Source organism: Chiroxiphia lanceolata, chromosome 6 (genome assembly GCF_009829145.1).
Source record: "Chiroxiphia lanceolata isolate bChiLan1 chromosome 6, bChiLan1.pri, whole genome shotgun sequence".
Taxonomy (NCBI): domain Eukaryota; kingdom Metazoa; phylum Chordata; class Aves; order Passeriformes; family Pipridae; genus Chiroxiphia; species Chiroxiphia lanceolata.
This window is the reverse complement of record NC_045642.1, coordinates 17,134,754-17,162,258: the sequence shown is the minus strand read 5'-3', so window position 1 is coordinate 17,162,258 and position 27,505 is coordinate 17,134,754. Positions and strand designations below refer to the sequence as shown.

Here is a 27,505-nt window from a genome sequence, read left to right as displayed (position 1 = left end):
GTGCTTTCCCAGTTGGGAAAATGACTTGAAAGAAACATTATTGAACCTTCCTGCACCCATTCTATTTACATTTTACTATTCTGCATGTATGAATATGGGTGTATTTTCTGTATAAATATACACAGAGGTTCCAGTATACAATGGGTGTCAATTTGCTCTTCTCAGTTACATCACTGTAGATAGATTTGTACAGGTACAATTGAGGACAGCGTTTGTCCCTAAATATGTGCATATTTGTATATATATGAATTATATCTTACCCAAATTTGCACTCCAGACTGAAATATAAATGGAGTGTCACTCAGACACATGAAAAAGAACTTACTGTAATGCTTCTTTCCACTTCTCTATAAATGCATAGCACTACAGCTTTTTTGTCCTATTCTAACTACGTTTTCATTTTAACTGTTCTCAAAACTGCCTTGGTTGCCCAGCCAAGCACTTGCAATGTTGATGTAACTGGAGGCATGGCTAGTTGCACTGAGCCGTAAACTGTGAAATCTACTGGGCATATATTAAATTTGGCATTTCTGTTGGAGACTGTCTTGTGGAGAATGGATTTTTCTCACCCAGCCAGAGGTAGCTCTGGCAGCTTGGGAGCCTGTTATTGAAAATGGAGAGAATGAGAGAGAGAAAATGACAGAGAGGAAAAAAAGCATTGCATCCAACTTGAAAATAATTTGGCTTAATAACACCAAACTGTTTTTTTATTTCTAATCTAATCTTTGTTAATGTGAAAAGGTGATGACGCTTTCCTGAGACTGCTTATCTGCACCCCTGAAAACTTAATAACCTGACTATTCTTTTCCATTTTGAATGTGTTGGTTAGTAGTTAAAAATTAAGAATACTGAAGTTTTCAATTGTCACTAGCCTTCAAAGTCAACATGCCAGAGATTCAGTCTGCTTTTAGAACTGCTTTTTCAGACTCTTTTCAGCACATCATTGATTTATTCTCCATTCACATTTGAAAGATTTCCTTTGCAACCTATAAGACCCAGAGACTGAATTTATTTTAAATGAAAAATGAGATCCTGGAGCACAAGATGGCATCCACAGAGATAAGTGCTGGGTTGCTGAGCTGGTATGTTCTAGCTGATGTGAATTCCTGACTATAAGACCATCATGACTAATAAGGCAGTATCAAAGCAGATTCACAGCTTGAGCTACAATCTTGTACCCTGGGCTCCCAGGCTGGCTCAGAAATGCATGCTTTAATAACCAATACGTTTCACAGTTCATTCATGGCAAAAAAGTACTTCTTACCAGGCCAGCTTGGGGGACAGAGGGACACTGCACTGAGCAAACTGGGGACAAAAACCCCCAATTTTCTTGATAACAGTGTGATGTAACTGTGCCTTTTGTAAGAGGCAGAAAAGAAATGCAGCATGAAGTATGAACCCCATTGCTCTGCTGACTACTTTAATTGGGATTTGGCTGGGAATTTTTTTTTACAGCCTTAGCATGTCCCTCTCCATATTCTCCAGTGCCAAAGGTCTGCAATACTGTGAGTGGGATAAAAGTTACTTTCTGGTAAATGAAACTGTCCCCCTAGTGTTCCTGGTCTCTGAAGACATAGGCACCGGTGGCAATAATTATGACCGTTCAGTTCTCCGAACAGTATTTCACTCTACTTTTCCTACTCTTCTCTCCACCTGCCTCCACACCCTTCTCTCTTTCTTTCTCTCTCTCCCTCTCTCTTCATTTTTCCTTTCCGAGGATGGCGAGTGCTGATCCATTGGGGTAAGCTCTAGTTTTGGATTATTCCTGTTGCGGGACCTGTTGTATCTTGTAGAGAAACTTTTCATTTGCAATTTACAAATACAATACAGGCTCATACTCTTCAGTGAATGAGGCTTTACAGCAGGGAGAGAGAGAGAGAGAGATGTGGGAAGAAGCATTTTTGGTGCTTTTGTGTGTGTTTGTGGGCTTTCATGTTGGACTCAGACTCCATATAATTTGCTTTTTAGGATTCTTTTTTGTTCTCTTATTTGTCCCTCTGTTTCAACGTCTGTGGGCACAGAAAACTATCCTCAGACACTGTGCAGGTACCAGGACACCTTGTGAGAATGAAACCCCCTTCTCCGTTTAGCACTTTTGTATCTGTTTGGTATCCTTCAGTTAATTTTAATCCTAATTTATCCTTTTTTCTTCTCTTTTTCTTTTTTTTTTTTTTTTAAATGATACTGAATCCCATCCGTGTTATTAAAAAAATGCTGGGTATTCCCTCTCTTTTTAGAATGTTTTCTTAAGAGGTGAACAGATGGCCATAGAGACAGCTGTATCTTCAAAGCTCTTTATTTTCAATAAAGACAATATAGGTACAACTAAGAATGCAATCACACTTCAAATTAAAGTCCCATTTGTAAATACTTAGGAGAAGGAGAATATTATATTAATAAATGATTTAATAAAACCATTGTAATATCATTACAGACTATAGTGAAAGCTTCTTGAGAAAGCTAATTAGCACCAGTAACACTTACTTCTCATGTTTGTAGCGTGCTTTACTATATATTAATTCTTTCTAAACCATTTACAAATGGAACTCTAGTATAACTGGCCAATTAAGGAGGGTGGTGCTGTTCAGCATCACCCTCTGTAGGCACTGAAAGGACAAAGCGTGTGTTACCAACACCTGCGCTCCTTTCTCTGTACTCTTTGTAAGGCTTCATCTCACAAGCAGTCATTACCATGAGCAGACCTTCTGACTTAAGCATAAGTATTCCAAGTAAGAGCTGTTACAGTATTATTTGCACATTGGAGATTGTAAGACAGTGAAACAGCAAAGGTATTCTATTCGTATTCCCTAAATCAGGGAGTAAGGAAGCACAGTTTGTATCTTTTAGACTCCCAAGAGTAATAGTGGTGAAATTTAACACACTTATTGCATATTAATTCAGGTCAATTTCAGGGATCTCATACCCTGAAGTTCAGTTTAGGTTTTTGGGGGTTTGAGTAAGCAAGGAAAGAGGAGTATCAAATTCCACCCAATTTATGCTTGAAGCAAATAAGAGGATGGCTGGATATTTTTTGAAATGAGTTTCAAAACTACACATGGAAACTAATTCAAAATTTCTAAGGCATTTCACCCAGGGACACAATTCTGATGCATTACTGCATGCTGCATGCATGCCGCTGGCTCCCCTTCTTGGAAGCATGGCTCCAGCTTGACCAGCTAAGAGGCTGTGTTCAGCATCCTGGTAAAACTGTGTTATGAAAGCAAGTTCTGCTGGGACTGCAACAAGGCACCAAACTCCCCTTTGATTGCCAGAAAAAATTCTGTGAAATGGTTATCGAAGAAGAAACAAATGCCGAATCCGACCTAAATGTGGCTGCAAAGCCTTTATGCTCTGCTGGTGTGTACGAGCAGATGCACTGTTTAAAGCACTTGAAAACTAACCTGAGAGAAGGGCTCTGTGCATGTGCTGTATGTGTAGTACGGTTACCAGGTCAGCTGCACTTTTCTGTCTTATGTTTTTCTCCGTCTACACCTCAGCAGTGTCAGGCTTCAGCACTCTTACTGCTCTCAAGAAATTCTGCAGTTCTCTGAAACCAGCTGGAAACTGGATTCCAGCCCCTCAGTTTCACCAGTAAGAGAACACTGATCTGACATGAATTGGGCCTAGCACAGCTTCCTCTTTGACAGCAGCTGGCTAAAATGAGTAAAAAAATGCTTTAAAATGAAGGACCTTTTAACTTCGATGCTTTGAAGTATCAAATAGATTGAATAAGGTATAAAATCATCACAGATACAAACTACAGCTCACACATGCAACATTTTGTTTCAGTCCTTTGCCTCTCTCTTTCATAGCTCAGACATCTCCAGATTATTGTCAGTCTGTGGAATGAGAGTAATAGCCTGCAATGATCTCAGTGTCCACCTTATGTTTATAGTGCCCTCTGCATCTTCCCCCTCCTAAACCTTGGGTCTAGCTCCCTTATGGTTTTTCTTTAATTCCTCCCTCCAGGCTTGGAAAAACAACTGTGTCACTTGCTCCCAGGGAAGGGACCAAAGAGTCTCTCCTTGAGTCTCCTTGAGGCAGTTGTGTTTGAAGGAATGCTCTTTGTCTGAGCAACTGCACTGATTCTTCTGCTTGTATTTTCAACAATGTTTTGATGACTTCCCTTGAGTTAGTGTGCAGGCATACAGCAATGCAAAACACAGAGCAAAATGAGTCATACAAAATGTTCATAGTTTCCGAGATGGTTGCATTTAGTATTAAGTTATTGGAATAATTATAAATTTAATAATTCCAATAACATTTAATGCCTCTAAAGACTCTTAGGAGGTTATTCACTAACAGATACTTCCCACTGAATGAATTTATTTCATAGGCGTGGAGATAAGGTAATGTCATATTTTTTTCCTCTTTCTACACGTAAGATGTAAGAGTCTGCCATACTAATGTGCTGCTGGTAGGGCCTCAAACTTTCATTTTCTTGTGAGAGGGATAAAAATTTAAATTCTCTGTTCTTTCACTACAGCATTTCAGCATAACGCAATGTTTTCATTACTTTCTTTTGACCCTATCCCAGTTCTGTCCCCCTGACTCTGAGATACAGGAGCAGTGCATGTGGTTGGTTTTTTTACAAACTGAATTATAGCATTGCTCAGCCAAGGTGATCTTGATGAGGGGGACAAATCTGTCATTTTTGCCTTTTACTATTTTTGTACTGGAGTATAGAACCACATAGTAGGCCAGGGTACTGAGTTCTTATAGCCAGCTTGGAAACTGTCCCATTTATAAAGGTACATTATGGGAGATCTGTTAAATTGAAAGTGATGCAAGGAAGATCTCCTCAGTCTGGGTGTCGTATCCCATAGCAACACTTTCTGGTAAGGGAGGAAAAGTTTTGAAAATGTGCAGCTCTCTTTTCACCTCAACATTTCAAATTAACAGAGGTTTCTTTAAAATCTTTTGACTGTTCCTATATGCAATTTCCAGTGTGGACAAACTGAAACTTGCTATAGGGCGTACTTTACTTCTTACTTATTTTGCATGTAAATCAGCAGCAGAAATAAAGCAGTCATATGGATACTGAATGCATTTCCAAGAGGATTTCACACTAACTCTCTCTTATGTCCCCTGCCTCAGGCTTCTAGGCTGGATGAAAACACAGTACACAACAACAATTTTTCAAATATTGCTAAGAAACTGGGAATTGGGAGGTGGGGCCTGCCATATTTTGCCATCCATGTGTGTGATCATTTTTGTAAAAAAAAAATAGGAGATAATAGGGTTGGGAAGGGAGAATTCAGGACTGTTGGAAACACCTGATTGCAAAAAGGAAATAGCAGATTGGAACTTTTAATCAAGTATCCCGGAATTCAGGTGAGTGTCAGAGAGGACTTTCCCACCACAATTAAGAGTTGGTGGGAACACCTCCTTTAAGTTGGTGTTTAGCTGCATTTCTGGGCACCTGAATGCCTTCCACATTTGTCCAAGATAATCTATAGGATCCTCTTGTAATTTATGGTTTGGAAGAAGCTTTTCCTGATGATTCATGCAAGGAAGATTTTTAACTAATTTACTCCCCATCTGCACAACACATCTGTGGTGCAGTCAGCTACTTCAGTTAGGGGAAAGGCACATAAAGTAACCTTTCAAAAGTGGAGCAGACGGTTCTTCCCCTAAAATTACTTTGCATAAACCTTTATGAGTGCCCCAGATCATGATGGTGAAAATTTAGGTTTAATCAAGTACAAGAGAATGCCAAGAGTGAGCTTCTAGTTTTTTACTGTTGCACTGTGATGGGCAGAGTGCAGCAGGGTACAAAGAGAAACTTAAGTGGGGAGTTTCTCTGTAGAATGAGTGCCTGATATTTTCATGGTGCCAATCTATATTTAATCTGGCCGAGACTGGGGTTCTGCATTCCACCTACTTACTGTGATGAACAAACTGCAGTGAGATACAAAGAAAACCATCAGTGAGTAGTTTCTGCAGAGGATACAAATAGAGAAAACAGAACATGCCATTGTGTTCAGTTGTAGCTTATTCTTTCCTTGGAAATCTTCCTCTTTTGCCGTTCACAGATTTTTTAAGAATTCTGCTCAAGTATTTTTAGCAATATATGTTGGGAAACCATTTGAGAAACCAATGTTTTTGTTTTATTCTACAGCAGAAGAGAGTAAACTGACATAGTTTATGGTCTGAATTTCTTTTATGTAGAAGCTGACATCAGCTATCTGACCTATATCAATTTTTAATATATACGTGTGTACGCACACAGACACATATGTAGACACATATACCCATGCACTCCATTTTCCAAGCTTATACAGGAATTTCACCTTTTCATGTTTGCTACCTGAAGGCGAGTAATAGCTTTCATGACTCTTACTAAATGTGAAACATTGTTAGTTTTGCTGTATTGACATATTGTTGCATGGTGGTTGTTGAACAACTAGGTTCTTAGTCAAGTCCTTTCCTATAAGATGTTTCAGTCTTCAACTTTGTGTTTGAAAAGGATAGAAAGCAGCCGCCTCTGGGGCTCACTCATGTACAGTCACACACAGGGTGTGGGGTTTTTTTTTGCTGGGCAGCCCTCCTCCTAGAAACTTCTTCTGCTGAAATGTTTGTGCAATTTGGCCTGTCTGCTCTTTCACCATGTTTAGCATAGCACATTTGCACATTTTATTGTCAGTAGCTGACATTTTTCATCGCTGGCCTTTGCTGGAGAGCATAAGAGCATTACAGTATAGGTGACCTTGTCAGCAAATAGGGCAGTTTACTGTACCTTGACTGACCTCTTTTTGAGGGCACTTTAGCTGTTATCTTGTTATGAGTAAAGTCATCAACAAAAGCAGAACTGATTATCCATTGAGAAGGCCTGGCTTGTTTAATGCAGCAGCAAGAAATCTTGCTGGAGAGCAAAGGTGTGAAAACCAACAGTGAGAAGCTGGAAAGGGTTAAGCCAATGTGATCTTTGATTTCAGTGGGAAGTCATCACATAAAAAATGATTGTGTGTTTGGGTCAAGGAGACTTCTTTTTTAATTATTATCTGGAATAATCCCCTTCCTTTGTGTCTTGTGAACGCGGTGCTTTTCCATGTTGCTCGTGACAGAGAAAGTCTCATTCTGTGATCACTGGGTCTGTGCAAAACAGAATTCTCAGCACCAATATGAATGTCTTCACCATCCTTTTGAAGTCAGCAGTTCAACTTGCACAGGTCAGATGTAGTAGCTTCCATGCGCTTGATGACCAAAAAGAAAGTAGCAACTGCCTTAATCAAAAGGGATTAATAGAATTCTCCCTGAGCAACAGCATTTCTTTGATTTTGGGGGGGGGGGACACAACTGAAAAATGTGACAGTAGTGAAAGGAAGGAAAAGGAAAGAGTCGTGTGCTTTTCCAGTGACAGCCTCCCTCCTCCTCCTCACTTCATGCCTGTGCCTGTGGTGGCTGGTGATCAGGGTTATTACTTGTCTGAGTTTTCTGAGAGATGTTTTCCTTATTGTGCCCATTCAGGTCTCGGTCAATCAGCGGAGCATCATCTGGGCTCTCCACCAGTCCTCTCAGCAGTCCAAGGGTAAGTGGTGCTGCTTCAAGATCTGTTGGTCCAATTCACTCACACATGCTTGATGCTTTCTGCATCTGTTGCTCCAGAGCTGTGGCTCTTAGCTGGGATGTTTTGTTTTTCCTTGGCAGCTTATAAATTTTCATGGGTGGTGAGGGAAATGTTATTTACAAATGCAAGCAGAGAATTTCTCATACATGTTCCCTGCACTGTTAGCAGGGATCTCGCTGTGCCCTTGCCCTTTTTCAGTCTCATAAGGACACAGAATAACATTGCTATGACTAAAGACTGCCATATCCAGCTGAGGTCTGCATACAGTGTGGCTTCAGACCGAATAATCAGGAATCATTTCACAGCTGTTTTCAATTAGGTCTCAGTAGAGCACCAAACCATGCTGGTTGTCTTCTATTTGCCTCAGAATAGCTTGCATTAGAAAGTCAGAGAAAATAAATTATACAAATTTGAGGGCTAGCAAATTCAAAAGGAAAGTAAGAAGTTGACTGACTAGGATGAGTAAAGAACATTCAAACCCCTATAAATAAGGTACATTCACATGCCCTTTTCAATCATACAGTCAACTAAATACTGGTACTTACTGATAGCTAGTACAACACACGCCTCACAGTACGTGTTGCAAAGTTTAGAGTTTCTGAGTGCAATGACAGGGGCCTCCATCTTCTTGTTAACTTCTTTAGGGATTAAAGTGAGTATCTCTAGTGCCTGACAATGTCTTTAAGACTGCAGTGCTTAAAAAAGTCTAGACCTCATCAAGGAGTCTGTAGGGCTGTGGCAATCCATGTTGCCTGATTGTCTGGCCCAGAGTCCTTGGAGAGTTTCTACATACTTTTCATGACTTCATGAGAAGATGCTATCCGCCATTGGAAATGGTTATATTCCTTGTGTTAGGGTACAGATACACCTATGGATCTACTCTTAGTTATAGGAAGATAACATCAGTATTCCAGGTATTTGAAATTATAATTCCCCAGTAAGATTCTGTGTAATTCTTCTGAATGAAGACACACTGTCAGGTGTAAGTTTATAGGCTAGTAAAGCTTCCAACACCTTGCTTGATTGAACTGTTTTCTGAAAGATATTCTAGGTTCCTGTCAATTGTCATCCTGTTTTGCAACTGGCGTAAATGTATTTGTGGTCTCCTCTGTGCCTTTACAGTGCTAGGAACCAGTGAAGATCCATTTCTTTCTTTCTGCACTGGGGCTCCTGGTTGTCAGTGGAAGGAAGCAGAGGTCTGAGGACTTTTATGCCACTGCAAAATGTCCTGGAAAAGAGCACAGAAACAGTTTTGTGCACAAAATAAGCATCCAGTGCAGCAAACCTAAATCTTTATGTCATCAGTTGATCTCTTGGGTTCAATTACTGACATCTCAGTAGGACTACATCAAAGAATAGGGTTGACAAGATCTGTTCCATAGTTGCTGTATCTTACCATTATCACTTAATAGGCAGTTGATTAAATAGTCTTCAAAGGGATTTAGCAACCAAATGTCATTTTCAGCAGATCATAATGATATATTAAGGCAGGTAAAATTTGAGGCTTAAAGGGAAATAATGGAATAAAAATCATATTTTTTTAAAAGTCCTTGCCTATGCACCTATGATTATTGAAAGAGAACATACTTTAAAAAGCAAATGCATATTTCATTTTATGCAGTGCTTAGGTTCAGTTCTATGAGGAATTGAATTCAACAGCAACTAAAAGTTCTCAAATTTCACAAGATCTTGTTAATGGTGTTCCCCATGGCACCAGCTGAAGTAGAGACGTAATCTTGTTCTTCATTTCATTATTAAGAATGTGGTAATTAAGGGTGCCTCTTCAGATTCCTAATGGCTCAAGTGGGAGTTGAATTTGACTTTTGTTTCTTTCATATTTGTTTCTCAAACCATCACACACATAAGATACAAAAATTGCAAGGAGACATTTGCAATCAACAGTCTTTGACTTTTATCCATTGGTGTCATTTGCAAATTGTTAATATTCAGGTGCTGGTAGTGACTTCCACAGATTAACCACTTTCTTCATCTTTTCCCCATCGTTTCCCATTGGCAATCAGAATTTACCAACATGGCAGATTTTAGTTTAGCTTTACAATCCTAATAATAATACAAATGTTTTGATGTAGTGATTTTTTTTTTTTTAATTTTGGTGGCCTAACTCTTAAGTTCTTTGAAGTAATTACAAAGCTTTAATGCAAACAATTTCAGGAATGAAGCTTTAAATAAATTTCTGCAATTTTTAAAGTATAACAACATTGTGCTAATCCATCAAACCCAGGAAGTAAACTCCCTAGTAAGTGTGCTTACATGGGACTGAAATTTGAGGCATGGTTACATGTACATGTGCTTGATTGCAGCTTTTAGGTGTTAAGAATGGATAATAATAATGGTGATATATCATTTTTCATAGGTAACAAGTTATAGAAATAATAATCTAAGTGTAGACCAAAGCTAAATATCTCGAATAGCGATTTCTATTTTTACAATTTTTCCAGTACTTGTAATCTAAGGTGTTAACACCAATGTTTTGTAAGGACATTTGTTTTATTTTAAATGTGATTTTTAGCTTGCTAATATCCCTTTAAAAGGCTTCCACCCTTCCAAGTCTGTCTATTGCTGTTTGCTGTCAACGTATGAATGGTTTCCCAAAATGCCTCTTAATATATGTAAATATTCTTGTTTCGGAAAAAAAAAAAAAATCATAATCTCATTTTGATACCTCTGTGATGGATTATGAACTTTACTTGTCTTTTTCTTTTTAAACTGTGTCTTACAAAACAATAGCTCACCTCACCCTCTTCTTAGACTTGAGACTTAATGGCAAATATTGCTGAGACTTTATGACAGAAATTCCAATTATCAGGCTGTCCTTCGATGCGATGAGGGATGTTGCAGGAGAAGCGTAAAGTCTGATGGAAAATATCATCTCTTCCCAGATAAATAAATTTGCTAGGCCTCACTGAAGTTTTTGCTGTAGCAGTTTACAAATCAAACACCAATCTGAGTTCATAATTTTTCTCGTGGTGTTTCATGCTCTGAAGCCTCCAGGTGAATGCTGGAGACATTTAACCTTCCAGGTCAGGAGAGGAGAGTGGGTGCCCAGGTGGCATTACTCTCCCTTTTCCTCCTCTTTCTGCAGTGGGTGGCTGCAACTCAGGTGTGCCTTAGCCAGTCAGGGGTAAAGAGGAAGGAAAGAGGTTCTGACTGGTGTGTGCAGTAACTCTGTGTATCACCTGCCACTCCCTATGTATCACACACCTGTTCTGAGTTTCATCTCTCTACTGGGTTTGCACATGGGCACATGGAGCTGAAAGAGGTGGTCCCATTCTTGGCACATCTCAGTTTGTCTGTGGCTTGAGTGGTTCTTCTTCCCCTTCCTCACCTCCCTACAGCATCGTGCTTTTCACACTGCAGGGCAATCAGAACAATCCCAGAGAGATGGCATTTCTCTCTTCTTTTTTCTTAGTTACTTTCTTTTTTTAGTTTTTTAATTTATTTTATTTTACTGTTCCTTTGTTGTACTTTTCTTTCTGTTGTTTTCCTTTGCTGACACGTGGTTGGTTAATATGATGAAGCCTGTTATGACACTGTTGTTCTTGCTGCTGCCGCTGCTGCTGTTGTTGATTATGCTGTGTTCCCAGCTAACTGCATGTCTTTTTTTTGTTTTTTGTTTGTTTGTTTGTTTTCGTTTCTTTGCAAAATCCCTCCCCCCACTACCCCTTCACCTCCATCTCCTGTGTCTCCTTGTGACATGGTGCATCTTTGTGACTCGGATGGATTTTATTCTGACTTTCCTTTCTCTGCTCGCCCGCTCTATGCGTATTTCACTGGTTTTGATGTGCATGGACACTCTGCGTCTGTCTCGTAGCCTATCAGAAAGTTCTTCATCCCCCCTCAGACCTCCGACCTCCCTTTCTCTCCCCGACCCCAAGTCTCCTTGGACCCTGATGCTTGTAGGAACGCCTCCAGGCCTGGACATGTACTCCAACCAAAGCCAGCACTTCAGCCCAACCCAAAGACGCAGACTTTGCCATCCAAGAGCAAATTGGCTGAAAAACCACTCCAGTCTACTAAATCCAACCCACTCCCTACCAGCAATGCCAGCGCCCCCTCTTCCCAGAACAACCCTGTGCAGAATGCTCAGGGCCGCTCGCCTGCTGCCGGCTTTAATCCACAGCTGGCTGTTCCTAAAGTACAGACCAACCCTATGTCTCCTGTTAGATTGCTCCCTTCTAGTACTGACCCAAGCACCAAATCTATCCCCATCATACAGGTCACCCCTCACCCCTCTCCAAGGGGAAGTCCCCTCCCTACCCCCAAGGGGACACCTGTTCATACGCCAAAGGAGAGCCCAGCAGGCACACCCAACCCAACACCACCATCCAGCCCCAGCATTGGAGGAATGCCATGGAGGACACGGCTCAACTCCATCAAGAATAGTTTCCTGGGGTCTCCTCGCTTCCATCGTCGGAAATTACAAGGTGAGTACCCACCCAAACATACAGGTGGCTCTGATTTGGGCAGCTGCTCGTCAGGAAGTTGATACCTGTCTGGCTGTGCAAATTCCATCTACCAAGGACTGAGTATTGATATGAAAGTGAGAGTGATAGCATCAGCCAAGCCCTAATCCCCATGTGAGCAGGCTCTGTCATGCCATTGCACCTGCTCCAAGAGCATCTCCTGAGCCCTCTTCATACTCCATGCATAGAGCTCATACTGTCTCTGTTGTGGCTCTTAGACCACAAGAATAATTTATCTTCACATTCTTCACTTGTTTTGTAAGTGAACTTAGAGCTCTACCATTTCCCCTGTGGCTGTGCTCTGCTGCCTCTCCACAGCCACAGGCTGAGCCTTCTGCTGAAAAAAAGACAGCCAGTGGCAGTAGGCTAAAATTGTCCTTCTGAAGCAAAGCTTTTTTGATCTTGGTTAATGCTTCTTTTACCGCCTTTGGTAATTGATGTAAAAATCTCTCTAATACAATCAGTGTCTTCATATCTGCTGGCCTGCTTCAGTTTTCAAAGTCTCTAGAGTGTTGAGATGTGCAAAATTTCCTTCCTCAGGTTCCAGGTGGCTTTCTCTATTCAGGCAAAGAGCACTCGAAGTCACATGCATTATCCTTGGACGTCAGCAGCAGCTATCCCAACACTATGTGGTTTTGCAGGGTACTGGGATGTGATCCCATGGTAAAGGAAGCTCACAGCCATGAAATAGTTAGCTGTGATGGTCAGTGAGATTGTCTCTGGGATGGTCAGAGAACTGCAGAGAATTGCAGCAGTGTGTTTGGGTCTGAAGCCAGTGCAAGATTGCATAATGATTTAAGGAAGGGTGAAGTGAACCTTGAAATGCAGCACTTGATTAGATGCAGTGATCTAGAGACGTATGACCAGTGTTCAGATGTCAGAACCAGTCTGCAGAGGCAGTGGGCAAATGCAAGAGAGTGCAATGCCAGCGTTGTTTCATTGGTATACAAGCAGAAAATGAAAGGTGTACTGAATCATCAATTTCTTTTCTTCTTCCCTTTCTTCGTCTGTATGTGCATGGGCAGTACCTACACCAGAGGAGATGTCTAATTTAACCCCAGAATCATCCCCAGAGTAAGTAATTTGCCAGTACACTACCTTTTTTTTTTCTACCACATACCAATGTCATTTCCTTGTCTCAGTGTCATAGGCTGACATATTTCTGTTCTAGATCAGTATCTGTAACCTGTTCTCCTGTGGGTGGGGTAGAGATGTTAAATGATTCTTCTGATAAGGACCCTGGATAAAATCTATATTTCAGAAATGGCAGTGGGGGTCAACAGGTGACGAAACAGTCTCCCAGTAACCACCTCATTTTCTCATGGCTTGCTGAATTTGCTGGGTTTGTAACACGTTCCTTCTCTTTTCTTTCATTTGCTTGTCAAATAGATCACTCTTCAGGTGTGGAGAGGCTAATCTGTGGCTTATACTGGCCCTAACTATGCACTAAATAGTCTTCCTTTTAGTACAGGAGAGTACATCCTCAGGATAACATGCAGAAGCCTCTGCTAAGATAATTCAGAGGAATCTCTGGCTGCGATAGTAAACGCAGTGTTAATTCTAGGCAGCAGCCTGGGACATGGAGAAGCTATTTCATATTCACCAGACTCATTCCTGAAAGTCAGCGTACATTTCAGCCATTTCACTGCACAAATGTGCGTCACTGCATGGCAGGTTTGGAAGTCCCTGCCAGAGTGCTGCTCCAAACACTTCCTAATATGCAACAGATGCCAAATTATTCCTTTTTATTTTCACAGCTTGTGTTTGTGCACCCAGTGCCCATAGACTTACCCTGCCAACCAAGGCAATTTGGCCTCTTGTTAAGATGCTTATATGAAATATTCATGAGTCTTGGATGAAAATTTTGGGCACAAAGTTTTGTAATTGGTGACTGTGGTATTGTCTTAACAACTTTCCCCGGACATAGTATTTATCTGGTGTAAAATATGCACTCTATGTGCAGTACTGCATAATGGAGAGAGATAAAGACTTCAGAAGAGGGAGAAATAGGGATTAGTAAAGGTTAGTAACAGAAATCCAGGAAAAAAAAAGGAATATATTGTGTTTTCAACACTTTCGAGCATTTACTAATAGAGAGGCATGAGAGAATTTCATAAAATTAGCGCATCATTTTGAAAGAAATATACAATACTCTCATCTCACATGTTTTTAAGGCCGTTAAAACAGAAAACCTTTTAGAATTAAATTTCTCTTCTTCATTGTATGTAAGTTGTTGGAAGTTTTCCTGTTAATTTATTGCCCTCTCTGCTTCCCACTCAGTCTTTAAAAGCTGGTGTAGAGAAGTGCCTGTCATGTGAGGCAGTTTGGATGCAAGTCAAGCCTAAGGCCCTTTTTTTGTTTTCTGTATAATTGCCAAATTAATGAGTTCAATTGGGCTGCACAAGTCATAAAAAATAATGATTCGGATTATATTTTAACGATAGATGTCTGTTGCTCCGTGTCCACTTTACCATGTTTTATTTTTTCTAGTATTTTCTTTCTTTCTGTAAGAAATAAGATACCCTTTAAAGAGCTGTATTGACCTCATGGGTTGAGTGAAAAATACATGTCCTTGCTCTGTCTGGTACAGCAATGACTGCCATTCATTTAACAAACCTGATGATTAGGTAATACACTTTGACATGTCTGGGTAATGCTGTTCTTTCTCATGTGAAAAAGTCCTAGAAAATGTGTTCGGGATGACATTTAAAGAGACTTAGCTCCATCTGCTTTAAACCTGCAAAGCTCCATTTGCTTAAGTAGAAATGCTGTTATTTATGCCAAGCAGGTAAACCTCTGGAGGTTACAGATCCATGTGCTCAGGGATAGAGAGAGAACACAGTGAGGCTCTCCAGAAGGCAATGTAGTCAAGACACTCCAAAAGTAGGAAAAGAAACAACATTATGGCAGTGAGAAATTCAGTGTGAAGTAATAAAGCACCAGCTTCCATTTGCATGCTAATTTCTTTGCTTTTTCATCAACTGGGCATCTGATTAGATTCCCTAGTGTAATCTGCATACCCAACCTCCCCCACATATCTCCTATCTCATTCCCCCTTTAAGAGGTTTGCCATGATAAGAGAAGATTCTTTATTTTAAGTACATTTTGTACTGCTTACAACCTGATCTCATAAGATGCTAGAGCATGTCATTCAGCATGCTAAAGATCATTAGTTCATACACATTTTAACCCAAGTTAGTAGCACTTAATGCTCTCTAAGAGGAGAAAAACCTTTATTGCATCATTTTACTCCAAAGCTGTCCCTTCTTCTTCTTCAGTGGGTCTATTCCCCAGGTGTATGAGTACAGCTAGTTCTGCCAGTTTCAGGGGTAGAAGCCAGGGCCTGTGTGCTATGTCTTGATTCTGTTCATTACAGAAACAGGAGAGGCCAGTGGCATCTACTCCATCTTATGCGACATCAGCAAAATTATTTAGTGAATTCCAGTGATTTACAAGCTGGAGCATAGCCCAGGCTATCAATGAGTCATCCAGAGTTAGTATTACGGGTGATAACCTTGCCGAGGAAAAGAGCCCAGCTGGATTCTGGAGACTCCAGACCATGCTGAACAGGAAAAAACCACCCTATGTTCTGGGCCCCTTCTTACCTGGGCTTGTTAAGAGACCTATAAATGAAGGGCCAACAAAACCATTCATGACAATACAGAAATGAAAAACCATATTTTAACATGGCAGATCTGCAATTAAATATGCACACTTTTCCAGGCCCATGCTTCCACTGGGCCCTGGAGTCCGTATCGCCAACCCTGGTTCAGATTATGATACATCCAAGCCTAAGACAACCAGCCGTTTTAGATAGATAACCAGGTGCTAATTTACTAATGAGCATAGACCCTTTACATGCAGGGAGCTATTGCCCCAGCTCTCCAGGGGCTTGCAGAGTTGTTATGGTGTGTGCGAGACACATGAGCTAATTAGTATGTAATTTTCTTTCGCACTCTAACCCTGGCTCCTTAACGACCATTTAAATGAGAGGCCCTTTCTCTTTACTGCTCCCTATGCTAATCTCTGGCTCACTGGCTTAGTTACAGCTGCCTATGAATATTTTAGGGAGTGACAGTTTTCCAGCCCACTTTAATTGAGTGGGGGGCACTGGTTTACCAAATTGCAAGTGAATCTTTCTGTACTCTTATTTTTGGATGCCTACAGTAAATGAAGCAAATAATTATTTGCCCAGCTGAGTGGTTTTCCAGTTGTGGTCTTTCTACTACGTGCATTAAATGGGCTGTGAGCCGACTTATTCATGGAGCACTCTGGAATGGGGAATGAGTGCAAATTGCTGGACAATACTGAGGTCAAGCTTTGTTCTTTATCCTGAAGGCCTAGACTTCAAATTAGTTTCTTAGTTTGCTCCTCTCTCTCCTAGTCTCTGCCCATCCTTGTTCTGCCTCAGTCTGAGCCTTTGCCACAGAAAGTGAGTCTACTAATAACTCGCTCCAGCTGTTCATTGCTTTACTGTAAAACTGATGTATAGTAATCCCTTCTGCAGATGGCTCTCCTTGTCTGGAGAGATTGTCTTCTTCCACTGAGTGGTGAATGTCCACCAAAATGAGTGAAAACCTATTCTGTGCTATACTTCAAATCAGACTTGGCATTGTAAAGTATGCTGTAGAGGAAAAAAAAGGCAGTCTCTTAGTGGCAGGTCTTTTCATTTCTGACATATTCATGCCAAATTCTTCCCTACTAGAATATGGCTGATGGAAGTGGAATTTTCCCTGGGTTTAGTTTGGTCTAGCAATTCTTTGGCTGTGTCTCATGGCTAACAGCATCTTTTCTCCCATCAAAACCACACCTGTCAGAGGTGCTACCTTCAAGTTCTCAGTAGTGTCTCCCATTAAAATATATGTCCCTGAATTCTTCCTTTAGCCTGTTCAACTTAAAAGATAATGCCAACAGACTGGACTGGTAAAAGAATAAGCAAAATCAAACATTTACTGATACAATCAGTGTGAAAAAACAGAGCAATTTCATTTTATGGTGAAACCACTACCTGATGCTGAAAGAAACTGTGAAGTTGGACTGTTGTCAGTGGAAAGCCTGAACTGTGTTTTGCATGGTTTTGGCATCTTCTTTCTTAGTACTGAAATTTCATTCCTTTGTAGGAGGACCAGAGTTCACTCATTATATAGACACCCTGAATGAGACTAATGAATGGGACAGTCTTTGTCCTGACCCTCTGTGTGGGAGTGGGTTTCACTCACTGACAGATTGGAGGTCTGGTGAAATCTACAGCTTGCTTTAAAAAGCAAGATTTTGTGATTGTACCATCAGCCCAACAGGACACCTTTAGAAAAGGAACTTAAGTCCTGTAACACCAAAGGAGTTGAAATTGAGTGGGAAGGAACTTAAATCTGTATGTTGCCAGGATCTGCATATTGTCACATGAAATGAATAGTTCCCTGGAGACAAACCAGAAATGTGTCCTCTGGCTTATATAGGCTTTATATATGCAGTATTAATCGATGTATTGGCTCAGTCAAAAGAGTTACTGTTGCTCCTGATTTTTCATTGTTGCATTGTTGCTGCCAGACTAAGACTGTGTGGTCTGTCATTTTACCAATTTTCACTAAGGGAAGTGTTGTTCTGGGTGTTCTCTGACACTATTTTCCACTTATTATTAGCAATAACATCAAATCTGGAGCGTTATCAAAACTTTCTTGTGTGTTTTTTTATTCTTTTTCCAGCTAGGGGTGTTTAAGAAATAAGAAATAGTGCTCAGTACTCTAAACCACCTCTTTCTTTTCATCACGTCAGGCTTGCCAAAAAATCCTGGTTCGGTAACTTCATCAACTTGGAGAAAGAAGAACAGATTTTTGTGGTCATTAAGGACAAACCACTAAGCTCCATCAAGGCTGATATAGTCCACGCTTTCCTCTCGGTGAGTCATCCCAGCTGCCTCTTGGAGGCACTGCCCTCTGGTCAGTTCCAGGACTCCTTGTGCCGTATGTTACTGGACAGGGTCTCTGCTCCTTCAAGTGCAGCCTCTGTGGGTTTAATGTACATAACCTGTCGATTCAGGCCTCCACTGGACTGTGTGTGAATTACTAAGTGTAGATAATGCTCTCTAAGGTGAGAAGAGATTTCAGCCTTCTTGGCAAGGTCTCCAGGTTGCCAGTGTTTGGAATAACACTGCAGTTAGAGCACACTGCTGGCACGGTATCAAGACAACAGTTTGCTCCTTTGTCAAACTAACCTTGCAGTTACTGGTCTGGGCAGCAGATTGGGTCTTCCCTTGTTGGGTAAGCCCTCCACCACTTCAGTCAGACAAAAATCCTATCTCATATCTGCATTTGTTACTTTAAATCTCCATTTCAGTGCTGTATGGCAGAAAGAAGGGTTGTTTCCTCTGGTGACCGGAGTATCAGATGTTGCAAATGCAGTTTATATACAAGCTAAGAAAGCAAAGTGAAATTGTAATTTTTTCCTATAGAAGATCCTTGCTATCATTGTCAAGAAGTACCAGTGAAGAAAAAGCACAGCAAAATTAAATTCAGAGATTTTTCAATTCAAGGTAGTCAACAACATAATTAGACTTTTTTTAATAGCATTAAGAGAAGGAGACTTAATTTCTTATATAGTTTGTTGAATTGATTTTTTTTCCATAAAATACTGAACTTCATTTTAATCTCTATGATCACAGAATCATAGAATCAGCTGGATTGGAAAGGACCTCTGAGATCATCAAGTCCAACCCTTTTTTTTTTTTTTTTGAAATCCAGTCCAGGTTTTCCCCCATTCCGTACTTGGGCCAAAATCTAGTCTGTGTTTGCCCCCATTCCATACTCTGGTGGAAATCCAGTCCAGGTTTTCCCCCATTCTGTATCCAACAAAATCCAGTCTGGATTTTCTCCCATGCTGTACTCCAGAAAAAATCCAGTCCCCGTTTTCCCCCATTCCATACTCCAGCAGAAATCCAGTCCCCATTTTCCCCCATTCCGTACTCCAGCGGAAATCCACTCTGGGTTTTCCCCCATTCCGTATCCAACAAAATCCAGTCCAGATTTTCTCCCATGCTGTACTCCAGAAAAAATCCAGTCCCCGTTTTCCCCCATTCTGTACTCCAGCAGAAATCCAGTCCGGGTTTTCCACCACCCTCCCAAAGTGGCCATGGGACTCACAAGGTGTGAACCCCCCCAAGGTGACACCAGAACAGTGTTTTATTTATTGTAACAAACACTGAGGATCATGATACAATGAATTTCTTCCAAAAAAACAGCCATAACCCTTGTAACTATACAAGCATACAAAGAGTAAATGCAGTATAGTAGCATTCATCAGACACTGGTGTCCATCTCAGATTGGTGTGAAGCAGCCACGTTACTGTATCAGTTTCATGCATTTAGCTGTGCTTCTGGGTTTATATTATGGGAGTAGCTTGAGCTGCTGTCTGTAGTGTTGATTCTGTGTATACCCCACATGTCTGGGTTTAGGTGTGACGTAGTGATTTGTGTGCAAAACCAGTGAATTGTCTCTTTCAGCAACCTTCAAACTTAAATGCACTGTCACAACCTGCTAATTAAGTCCTTAAAGTAAGCTTCTCAAAGAACTCATCTTTGCTTTTCCTTCTAGAGACCAGATTTCCAAATTTGATTATTTTTTTTTAATCTGGTCCTTTATGAAGCAGTAAATAGAATACGAGTATGTTACATTTTGGCAGAAAGCATGGATGGTAACTGCTTGAAAGTTAGGCAGTTATGAAATTCCACCATGAGTCTGAAGATACAGATATTGCAAGATACAATGAAGTTTCTCAGAGTTCTTTTACATATTGGTAGGAGTTACGGTTTGGGTGAGTTATTTGCAGGTCTGCTTTCCCTGTGGATATCTCAGGCACTTGTCTAAGTGTCTGCTTTGTGTCCTGATGTCTGTTTGACACCAATCACCAAGCAGTTAGAGGTTGGAAAGGTCTTCAGGAGGTCTCCTGCTCAAAACAGGATCAGCTGTGAGATCAGACCAGGCCACTTGAGTGCTTTTTATATCCCATCGATTTACTGGCCACTCTCTTAATAGTAGTTTTTACTCAGGAAAAAGGCATTTCTCAAAACTGGTAGATGAGTAGGAAAAGGAAGACTGAGTGTATGAAGTTGAGCAACATGTGCACATTTATAAGCACGATGGGTATTTCACCAATATTCAACCTTTAAATTTGGATCAGTCCTTTAAGCAGCAGTGCATTCTTCTGTGGTGCCAAGCAATCTACAGTCTTACTGATTTCACAAGAACACTGTACTTTATGAATTCAAGACCAGAAGCAGATCTAGCAAATGTTATCCACTCTGGAAATGTGTGTTGTTATAAATAGAATTTTGCAAATTTTTCACTTTGTGCACTAGTTCTACTACCTTCTTCTACCAACCTGTTTCAGATTCCAAGTCTCAGTCACAGTGTCATCTCACAGACAAGTTTCCGTGCAGAATATAAGTCCACGGGAGGTCCTGCTGTCTTCCAGAAGCCAGTGAAGTTCCAGGTGGACATAACGTACACAGAAGGGGGAGAGGCGCAAAAGGAGAACGGGATCTATTCTGTCACTTTCACACTCTTATCAGGTAACCATGGCAAAGCTCTAAAATGGGTGCAAGCTGGCTTTGTCCTTGCTGATAATAGAGGCCTGCAAATTGCTCTGTCAGAGGAAAGAATATAACTGTCTTAACCTCAGGGGGAAAATTCAGACAAGGGAAAGGAGGACATTTGGAACAAAAATAGTGTTGGTAGCGATGGAAGTGGCAGGCAGGGAAAGAGATTCCCAAAAGGTGAAGTTACCGCTTCCACGATTAGTGCTAAAATGGCTGCTCTGTGCATCAGATCTGGAATGTGTCATGGTACTGTCTCCATGTTTCACTCAAAAGTCTCAGAGTCTCAGCAGGACATTGTGAGGCCACTAGTTTCTTCCTTCTGACAGAAACTTTCACTCACCCTTTTCTTCTGGGTGGCCACATGTCCCCCCCAGGGTTTAAAACAAACAACACCCCCCTCCTTTTATGCCTTCACAAAAGGAACCCAGAAGCCATTCTTCCTCCTGTTGAGTCCAGCACACCACAGTCCCTTTGGCTGAAGGACAGAGACACTGTCAGTACACTCCTGGGGACAAGACTGAAGGGCAGATACTTGTGATGCTTCCCCTCCAGCCTGGGTTGTATATGGACTCCCATTCCTCTCACAGCCATTTGTGCCTCTTCTCTCCTCACAGGTCCAAGCCGTCGCTTTAAGAGGGTAGTAGAAACCATTCAGGCACAGTTGTTAAGCACACATGACCAGCCTTCAGTGCAGCAGTTATCAGGTAAGTAGTTTCTACTGTCGAGCACCTTGCTTCAGCAGGGACAGGAAGGTGAAATGCCTCTCGGTACCAGGAGGCTGAGGGAGGCCATCCCTCTGATCACAGCAATAAACGAGCTCCATTCGGACAGAGCAGTAACTCCCTGCACCCACCCTACTCCTCCCTTTCTCATTCCCACTCCAATGCTCCCAGTGCATTCCCCAGTTGAACAGCTTCTGCCCTCCGCCCGCCCAAAGAGCCATTTGCCCACTTCTCCATCAAAAGCTGCATCATCAGTAGACCTTCCAGATTTTCTCCAGCTCCGAAATATCCCAGAATAGGGACATGCTCTAGAAGATACCTAAGTTTCAAACCCTTCAGGCATGCTTTAGAAACCTCCAACTTCAGAGGGTCTCAGAACAAAGTTGAGAGCTACTTTTAACTTAGACATTAACAGATGGTCAGAAGGTGGTTAATAGTTTCCAGTAGTGTGATCAAATTCTTGGCTCAGTACTGTGGTAGCACAAATTATACACTAAGGTTCTGCAAAAGCTATATTTTACCTATTTGAAAAGTAAATTTCCTCATGGTGGTAGAGAAATCCTTATGTGTGTTACCCTGTGCAGTGACATCAATCTGAATGTGTAGGCAGCCTGAATTGATAATACAGAAACTGGCTTCATCCCACCATCATGTAGCAAGTGTTCACTCTGAACACTAGTGCTTGCACACACAAAAAATATCAGTGTTAATTATTCTCTCCTTTGAAAGGACAGAACAAAGAAGAAGGTGAAAATTGAAAACTTAAGGCAGATGAGCTATTGGGAATGCTTCAAGGAAGGAAAAATAGGGAGAAGCAGAAAGAATGTGCAGATACAGGGAATAAATAGGAGCAAGGTAGAGAGCAGAAGCTGGAGGAAGGAGAGAAAGAGTCAGGAGGAGTGGGAGATGGAAAGGAAGTAAATAAATATTATACTTTAGAGCCAAATTCTGTGCTTGACCTTTGTGTGAACAAGCCAAGACAAAAGTGTGGGAGTTAGGTTGGCATTTCATCCTGCAATTAAATCCCAGATGTCCTTGGCTCATTGCACATATGGGTTACATCCTTCTGGTCTAACAGTGTGGCTTTGGCAGCTGAAGATAAAATAACTCCATCTAGAAGTGTTTATGCTTAGTACCTGACAGAGAAGTATGCTCAGTTCAGTGTCCACTTTACTTTTGGCCTCCAGCACTGCCTGACCTTCTGCATGCTGGATTGCAGTGGTGCCCAGCACATGGGTTATTCTGTTCAGAAACAGGGCAGATGAGGACACTACAACTATGGTTGATTGAGGTTTTTGCTGTCTGGACTTTAGAAATTAAATCAAACTCAAGGAAGCAGCCAGAATTTTCTGCCAGCCCTTCCTCTTGGGAAATGCTGGGGTTAAGTGGGGGTGAGGGGAATTAGATAGAAAAGCATCCTGTAAGTGTATTTCATATTACTCCTGATATGTGAACAATATTCAAGCATTCCTTATTTCTTAGGGAAGGAAGTGTACTCTTACTTTCCTGTGAGGAAAAAATTGTTTAAAAAGTAAATAACTTGAGGATCTCTCTTAACTTCTTCACCCTAATATGTCCTAGCTACTGCAGCTCTCTAGAAAGACTTGAACTCTATTGCACACTTGCATGTGAGGCAGGATATCTCCCTAAGAAAGTCATATTATAACAGGAATAAAAACCATTCAACTGACTAAAGTTCAGGGAGATGTTATGGGCAAACTGTGCTGTGAGAAATGTATCTGACTTATAGTTTTGCTCTGGTTCTGGAATGGAAAAATCACATGATTTCTACTGCTGAAAACAACATGAGAATATGTTGTTCTACCAGCGAAAACCCAGCCTGATCTCTAATGCCAGAGTGAAATAGGAGCAAAACCAAAATTAATGATCTCTTGAAATTTAAAAATGAGAATTCCCTTGGGTGGGAAGTTAACTAGGCAAGACAGCTCATGAGACAGGGTGCCAGACTGTTCTGTACTGCATCACCTGACCTGGTCGGGAGTATGCAAGCCTCTTGAAAATGAGAGAAGTCAACCTGAAAATCTTAGATTGGAGTGGAGTACAAGGAAAAGAGAAAAGGAAGGGAGGGGAAATAAAAGGATTGTTACCAAAAAGAGACAACCCGTGCATCAAAGTAAAGAGGCCCTGTGGTTCACATCCCCAGTCAGTGAGAGTAAGGCGAAGAAAAAAGGGATAAAGAACAGCAGAGTTTGCATTCAGCACCTTGCTTAGCTGGCTGTCTGTACTTGGAAAGATGTGTGCAAGAGCTTCCTAGAAATTGTCATGGAATTAATCAACTTTTCTCACTAGAAACAAGGCAAAGTCTTCTCTGTTTCTCTTACCCTCCCATATGCCCAGCTCTGAACAGCTCACAGAAATTGTGGTGGTTGGGCTCCTGTTGAGGTTCATGGTTTGAGGATGCTCTGTAGGCAGTCCAGCGCTGCAATAGAATGAGCTCACAGTTCACTTGGACTTACCTCCTCCGTGGCTCTGACTGTACTGCTGTCTCTAACCAGCAATACTGTCCAGCACTGGATATTTTCCCAGCTCATCGTACACAGACATCTCCTCTGTGTGGTTGTTTCTCCTGACTTTTAGTTCAGATGCTATTACAGGTGGGATGATGAAAACCAGCTGTGAAAGGTGCATGCAGGTAAAGTGAGACCTACAAAAGGGGAAGATTCGATGAACTCAGTATAAAGCAGAACAGCAAGGCCTAATAAGCATATGGCACTGACAGTCATTCTCTCTCCTGCCCCTCTTTGATCTGCTATGCAGTATGCCAGCCCACTGAGCCGGCTTGCCTGGGTTTCCGAATGCACTTCCCTCTTTTTCATTTCCTCCAGCTCACAACAGTGTTTGTAGATGTCATGTTGCCCATGCATCTGTGTGTGTGTGTGTGAGCCTGTTATGTACCTGATCTAGGCAGATGTGTTTCTGTGTCATACTTGAGCACCTGATAATCTCCCTTCCTCCATATATCCCTTCATTCACTTCCATTTTTCCTTTCTGAGACTGGCTGTGCATATTTCTTCTGGCATACTCTGAAGCAGGAAAATAGATTCCCTCCCTTACCTGAATAAATGTGTAAATAAATTAAATCCATTCCAAAAGTTAATGTAGTACTTCTAAAAGCCACTGCTTAGTTGGTCAAATTTAGTGCAACATATCAGCTTTCTAATCTAAGGTTTCAGGACCTCTGTACTATGATTGCTGAGACAGTACCAGGTCTTCAACTCATGACTGGCATGAGTTACAAGTAAATAGGGATCAACTGTTCATTTTCTCTTCCCAGTGAAAGAACTAGAGGCCATCATATGAAAGTAGTGGAAGTCAAGTACCAAAAAAAATATTGAAAAGCGTCTATTCACATAATCTAAGCCCTGTGGAACTCTTCGCTGAAGCAGGTTCTGCATGCGAGGAGCTTGCAGATGCTCATCTTCCCCTGAGTACTTCTTACTCCCAGGGAGGCTAGACAACTCCCTGACAGAAAAATCTTTATGGAATTGCTCAACAGAGAAACAGCAGCAGGCTCAGGAAATCTCTGACCTGACAGTGGTGAGCAAGGCAGTGTTAGGAAGTATCTGCTTGATCGGCTGTTATGCTCCTGCGTGTCTTTGTGGCTGCTGATGTAGACGGAGCATTGGATGGTTTTGGCCCTTGGTCTAAACTAGAACAGTTGCCCTTGTATACTTGTTACTGGTATCAAAAACCACTAAGCCCAGCAAGACCATGAAAGGACAGTCCCTTTTGCATCAAGAGTGAATCTCACTGTCTGTGAGAGCAGCCAACCTCATCTCTCATCCATGTATAGCTCCGTCCAGGAGTCTTATACTCAGGTATAACTACTTTGGTAATCCCTGGGCAAACTGCCCTTTGCTGGGATAAAAAGATCTCTCTCCATGGAGGAAGATATTTCAGATTTGTGCCTTTGTTTCAGCCCAACACTCTTTCCATTAAATCGTAATCTGTTTTTCTCTGATGCCTTTGCACAAAAGAGTAATAGTAACAGCTGGTGAATAGGGACATGCAAAAGCCATCTGTGATCATTCACAGTGTATCAATTTTTATTTCTCTAATACTTCCTTGTTTCTTTGAGCTTTCATTTTAAGTGTGGGGTGCTGCATATTCTTATTTTTTCCCATTTTCCCATGTTCTGGGCAATCAGCTATGCTGATTTATAACTTCTTTGGGAAGGGTTTCTCTTTCTTATTGTATTATTGGCTTCATATCGGATTTTAACCATTGACATATCAAAGCTCAGAGCATCTCAGTATTACTGCTGGAAGTGCCTTTCATCAGCATAAACAAGTGTTGAGAGACCATATCTAGCTTCAAAATAGAGCAGTGCAAATTCTTGTTAGAAGATTGATTTGTGATTTCTGGGTATTTTATGGCTCACAAGAGCTGTAGGCTAAATTGTTACAAAAAAAATTAGTGAGAAACTCAGTTTCCAAATGTGCATATGATTTTATCATCAAGACTTAAAAGGGAATAAGGAGGAAATGAAGTGCTTTGGAAGGTGAATTTCCAGCTACAGACTCAAAAACAAGGACTCTGCAAGTGCCATTTTGAAACTGGATCACAAGTCAATTTTTCTGGGGTTCATCCAGGTCCCAAGTTTCTCTTGTTTCCTGCAATCTTGTGTGACTCTTTATGTCTTACCACTCCTGTAGTGTCTGGAGTAATTACTTCATCTTGCTATCATGGTTCCCACCTACAAAAGGTACCCTCTAATGCCTGTTGGATTAGCAGAGCCCTGTTTTTTTGCTGAACAGCCTTAGTATTATTACTGAACAGCCTTCATTAAACTTATCTGAAATACTTACTGGTAGTTCTGAAATCAAGCATGTAGAAAAAAGTCCAGACTCTCCAGAGTTTTGATAAGAGAACAGAGAATTTCAAATAAGCACACTAACACTGGGGAATTTCAATCTGAATGATAACTGCCTTGGACCAGAGGAACTGGTAGCTCCCTTGATATCATCTCCCTCCCTGTTTATTGGGGACTGTGAGCATCTGGCAGGAGCTGCTCAGTGCTTTCTGGGATCTAGCCCTGGATTTGGAGATCTCAGAGGAGCAGCTGTTTGGGTGAGATTTCCTGGGCTGGGACAAGTCTCAGACTCAGAGATATCAGAAGCATCACAAACTAGACGACTTCATTGTGAAATTTATGTAGGATAGAAATGCAGAAATTAAAGAATAAAGAAAATTGTGAAAGAAAATTCAACAGAACATTAGCAATTTTTAATGGATTCAGAACTTGTTTGGCCTTTTGAAGGAAGGCCTTATTTTAACCAAAATATTTGCCATCTGTTAAAGATGGATGTCATATATGAAAGAGTCTTGGTCAAACCCAAAGTGTGAGGGACTGCCAGCAATTTCTATGAAATAAGGAATTCCCTTATCATCAGAAGGATTGAGATCTGACACTGCTACTATGCTTTAATTAAAAAATTAAAGAGGACACATGAAAAATGCAGTTACATGACCCATCAACGTTTCTCAGACAGTTAAAAGCCTTTGGACCCTGGCTTTATTCCTTTCACATGACACCTGGATCCCACAGTCACTGGATTGTGGATTAGTATCTATGAGCAGAAGCTGACTGCCAAGAATCTAAGACTTTCTAATTAGAATGAAATTTCTACTTGAAAATGATGGAATACTTTATCATGTAGAGTATTTACTAAAGCAGATGTTACAATATGACGGAAATGAAAGAAGTATTTAAGTAATTATTATAAAAGAGAAGCTGAAGGCATATTAACACTGTTAGTCTTTTAAGTAATGCAATATGAGCTACTGGTCCTATGCCCATGCTGACTTTGCCTTAGGAATTGGGGAAAAACAATCTGATCAGGTCTTGGAAAGACATTACAAATAAAAATTAATTCCTATGCAGTTCCTGGGACTAGCCATGGCAATACAGAGAATGCAAATTATAGTTGTGCATTAAAGTTTTAAGAAAGACAAGTTAGGGGTTTCATTAGTGTTCCTTTGATTTTTCCATGATCTCATATTTTAAAAAAAATTCCCTATCCATCAAAAGTAATACCATACCATGCAAATTTACATTTTAAGGAATAAAATGGAGTACAGAGCCCAAGATGTTATGCTGCCAAAAAGCCTCTGTTA

At 41.0% G+C, this 27,505-nt stretch overlaps 1 protein-coding gene across 12 annotated transcripts in view; it reads left to right on the top strand.

Annotated features, from left to right (window-relative positions):
- The window catches only part of BRSK2 (BR serine/threonine kinase 2), a 318,935-nt gene that overhangs the window by 274,994 nt on the left and 16,436 nt on the right, over positions 1-27,505 (top strand). For 6 of the 12 annotated variants that reach the window (XM_032690784.1, XM_032690781.1, XM_032690782.1 and 3 more), the window contains exons 14-20: positions 1,718-1,741; positions 7,471-7,531; positions 11,808-12,015; positions 13,080-13,128; positions 17,827-17,950; positions 20,438-20,618; positions 21,260-21,349. In XM_032690784.1, the coding sequence (XP_032546675.1) occupies positions 1,718-1,741; positions 7,471-7,531; positions 11,808-12,015; positions 13,080-13,128; positions 17,827-17,950; positions 20,438-20,618; positions 21,260-21,349 (737 nt within the window). The remainder of the gene's footprint in view (positions 1-1,717; positions 1,742-7,470; positions 7,532-11,807; positions 12,016-13,079; positions 13,129-17,826; positions 17,951-20,437; positions 20,619-21,259; positions 21,350-27,505) is intronic. The other 6 variants (XM_032690786.1, XM_032690783.1, XM_032690780.1 and 3 more) reach the window with 1 other exon arrangement.